Below are 3,897 nucleotides of genomic sequence, written 5' to 3'. Positions count from 1 at the left end.
TTGAAATATATCCAGCATGGGAAGTTGCAGTGCCTTTCGAAGAACACCATATGACAAGGGCAATATTAAAATCTACAAAAATATTATTCTGTCAACCATAATCATTTTTGACGTTTTAACTCAAAACTTTAATGATTGCATGTACAGCTTCCAGACCATCTCTTGCAAAAGGCATAATTTAAGAAGTTTGGCTGTTAAGGTAGATAAAATGACCAAAGCAAGCATTTTAAAGCAAAACGTCAAAAAAATAAGCTCCCAACACACACCCTCATTTTTTACTTTAAAAGTTTTGTTGTATCACTGCAGGCATTCGTTTCCCATTTGCCGAGAAGGGGGTGAGAAGCCGCCACTGCACTGGAGTGTACAAAATGCCGTTTATTAACATTCAAGACGTGGGTAAAACAGGATTTCAAAAAAAAAAAGAAAAGAAAAGATGATGATGATAGAAATAGGGAAAAGGAAAAAAACAAAGGAAGGAAGGAAGATACAAAACATCGTACAGGGTTCATGTGAGCCTTCCAAAAGCATGTCTGTCTGCTTCCCACAAAAACAAAACAATCACAACTGCTGTTCATCCCGACGAAAACGTTTCGGCCACGAATAAGCGCACTGGTAGCAAAGCGGAGGAAGGTAACCCGTAATGCACGGCTGTTTTGTTCTCAACACATCTGTTTGGAAGGGAGATGGACAACGAGGAGGCCAAGAGGGGGAGGAAAAAAAAAATTAAAGGTGAGATGTCCGACGGGTAGAACACCAGCGTTCTGGCAGCTTGTAAGAAACACGCGCATGGACAAATCACGCGTTTCGAGGTGAAAGGGTAAAATCTACAATCATTCAAAGCCTCAAATAATATATATATACTGTATATACACACACGTACACGCACAGAAACCGTGAAACCCATCACTACTTGGTTAGTAATTTCCAGACGGGGATTACAGTGAATTAAAGCAAAGACAAAGAGGCTAAGTTAGGCAAATCAAAACTGCTCGAAGCGACCGACGTGGGGAAACCATTTTGGCGGACGAGAAATACAGATAGAGCCCGTGGGGTGGGAGGAGGAGAGGGGGAGAGGGGGAGAGGGTGAGAGAGAGACAGCACAAGACTACATCATTGCTAATTTCAATTCCACAATCTTAGCACCAAAATGCTTCTTGCTAATTCGGAAAATAAAGAGAGCTACACTGAATCATCGACAATAAAAAATAAAGCTAAATTTTCCACACAAACACACAACAGTCAAAGAACAAAATATCTTTCTTGAGAAACAAGTAGGATTTGCTTATTTTTGTCCATCGGAAACCTCAGCTGGAAACTCAGAGCAAAGTTTTTAATGACACGCTCAGAATGGGTGGCTCACAGCCGAGTGAGACGAGGAAGAGTCGAATCCAAGAAGGGGACAGACCGGCAAAAACTGATGAAGGCAAGGTGGGGTGGATGACTAGCACAGTGAGAAATATTTGCAGGAGGAAATGAAGGGAAAGGTAACAGTAAAAGGAAAAGATGATCGGGGAGGGAGGAATCCACATAATGTTACACAAGTTGTGAAGCTCGTTATTTCTTCTTGACAGCATTTCGGGGCGGCGTCATTGGCCGGTTAGCTGCAATGCCCGTATATGGATATTTCTTCTTCTCTGCTGGCTTGAGGATCTGGTAAAGAATAAGAAAAAAAAACAAGAAAAAGAAAAATTATTTCCACAGCAAACTCAGCACGCAACTGAAACGCTGAAACGGGCTCCCATCAAAATCGAATACGACTCAAAACATCCCAAAACTATTCACTACCTGAAAGGAGCACATCAGGGTTTCATCCACGCTCATCATGGCACCTGCATTATCAAACTCTCCACAATAGTTTGGCGCCGAGAACAGAGTTACCAACTGACGCTTGGCGAAGAACTCGTAACCGTCTTCCACTACCTGGAAAGATGACAGTCGAGTCGTCAGTCCCAACTGAGAATGAAGGTCTCCTCTGAATAATTCATCACCGTATTTTCAACTAGCAGTTCACCCACCTGATGAGCACGGCAGATAAGGTCAAGGTCGTGCTTGTGCAAGAACTTGGCAACGACCTCTGCACCGAAAGTAAAAGACACACCACGGTCATTTTCTCCCCAACCAAGGGTATCCTTGTCTGGATCAGACCAGAGCAGATCGCAAAGCAAGCCTTGGTCTGGCACGTCTGTTGGTCGCATTATCCTACGGATCTGCTCCATGGATTGCAGGTCTGGTGAGAGACCTGGGGAAGAAGAAGTTTACGGTAGGCAATTGACGTTCGATGTGCAATCCGATAAAACCGCTAATCGTGCGTTTAACAGCGGAACTGCCAAGTGTGTAAAATTACCGCCATGACAACAAAATATCTTCTCGTCGACAATAGCAGCGATGGGCAAGCAGTTGAAACAGTCCGTGAAGGTTTTCCATAGCTTGATGTTGTAACGGCGTTTACCTGTCAAAGCACCACACAATATCAAACTTTAGTCACTCACCAGGACCAAAGAAACCTGTGTCTAATGTAGCTATTCGTCTCGAACGGCTCTGCCAGTGGACCAATGGCATCAGTGCTTGGGTCCTCCAAACATGCTTGGATGAGTTTAGCATTTCATCTTCTTCCTGATCAGACCCTTTGAAGAAGGCTCTCTTCCAGCTGCCATCTGGAAGGTGACCAACGTGCGTTCCATCCACAAAAGCTAAACAAAAACCAACCAACCTAATGAGATCCGTGAGCCAACTTCTCAATGTCCGACAGGTCAAGGAAATGACGATGACATCAGCAGAATTAGGCTGCTAAGCAAGAGTTACGAGTTGTTCCGTATTCACAACTGGAGCAAGTACATCATGTGTGGACCAGACGTGACTCCAATAAGACAGATAAAGGCTTTCACTGCAGACAGTGAAGCAAACTGCTGAGATGCCCTTAAGGCAATGCTTTGTAATGGGTGTGCACACCGACCCTCCTTAATGTGCCACGGTACTTTAATCAGAGGAAAATAAAGAACACCATTTTATTAATTTCAACCTCCTGTTGTATTCTCACTTAACAAGAACAACCAATAGGTCATGTCTAAAGAGCCTGGATCAGGAACTTCGTGTAGTTCTTTCCACCAAAGAGCCGACCGTTACACTGGTTGTCAAATGAAAGTTTGGGCCTTCAATTTCTCACTCAATTGCTTCTGGGAACATATTAAATAAATAATTTAACTGCCATGTGATCTTTAATGACATATTTGAGAGAGGTGTTATGAAAAAGATCAAGGTTATAATCTCCTTTATAAGCTGAATGGTGTTTCATAATAAAACTTCAAATTATGAAAATGGACTACATTGGTCATAATGTGCTCATACAGATGGAAAAGGGTGATATTAATCTTCCTTCCAACAATTAGTGGGTGATGATAATATAATACACATTAACATGGTAAAACTTGGTTCCGTGTTCTACGAGGATTGAGCAAACTCAACAATATGCCTAGAAATAATAGAATTTTAAAAAAGGTTGAGGAGCACTTGCTGAGGAACCCAAATCACATATTCAGACATTGTGGGTTAACAACTTCCGTGTTAGAATACGCAATGTGAAACAAATACCCAAAATGTGAGGATAACCATGCTGTCAGAGAGTTGTCAGACATGCTGACATTTTGTTTCAGAGGCTGAACTTTTTGATTGGATGGAACCTATTTTATCGTGGAGGAACGTGATGCGCGGAGCAGAAAGACAGAGGTGTACTAAAAAGCCGATTCCACTGGATTTCTGGGATCACAACCATCCTCGATAAATTCCATCATTTATAGCTCCGACTCAGGTAAATATTAAAGATGTCACTTGTGCATTGAAGACAACATCTTCGAAAACACCGCAATTGTACGAGCTAAAATAACGAGTACGAGCTAGATT

At 42.3% G+C, this 3,897-nt stretch overlaps 1 protein-coding gene across 5 annotated transcripts in view; it reads right to left on the bottom strand.

Moving 5' to 3' along the window:
* Positions 1-355: 355 nt before the first annotated feature.
* Positions 356-3,897, bottom strand: part of LOC147010893 (serine/threonine-protein phosphatase PP1-gamma catalytic subunit B) — a 31,332-nt gene continuing 27,790 nt past the window's right edge. For 4 of the 5 annotated variants that reach the window (XM_085860121.1, XM_085860120.1, XM_085860118.1 and 1 more), the window contains exons 5-8: positions 2,345-2,449; positions 2,016-2,239; positions 1,786-1,920; positions 356-1,650 (exon numbers count right to left, since the gene is read on the bottom strand). In XM_085860121.1, coding sequence (XP_085716247.1) covers positions 1,555-1,650; positions 1,786-1,920; positions 2,016-2,239; positions 2,345-2,449 — 560 coding nt within the window. In that variant the 3' untranslated portion in view covers positions 356-1,554. The remainder of the gene's footprint in view (positions 1,651-1,785; positions 1,921-2,015; positions 2,240-2,344; positions 2,450-3,897) is intronic. The other variant, XM_085860119.1, reaches the window with a different exon arrangement.

The sequence above is a fragment of the Eptatretus burgeri genome, chromosome 16, assembly GCF_056783735.1.
Source record: "Eptatretus burgeri isolate ZD-2024b chromosome 16, Ebu_testis_v1, whole genome shotgun sequence".
Classification (NCBI taxonomy): Eukaryota; Metazoa; Chordata; class Myxini; order Myxiniformes; family Myxinidae; genus Eptatretus; species Eptatretus burgeri.
This window is presented reverse-complemented; position numbering and strand designations above follow the sequence as displayed.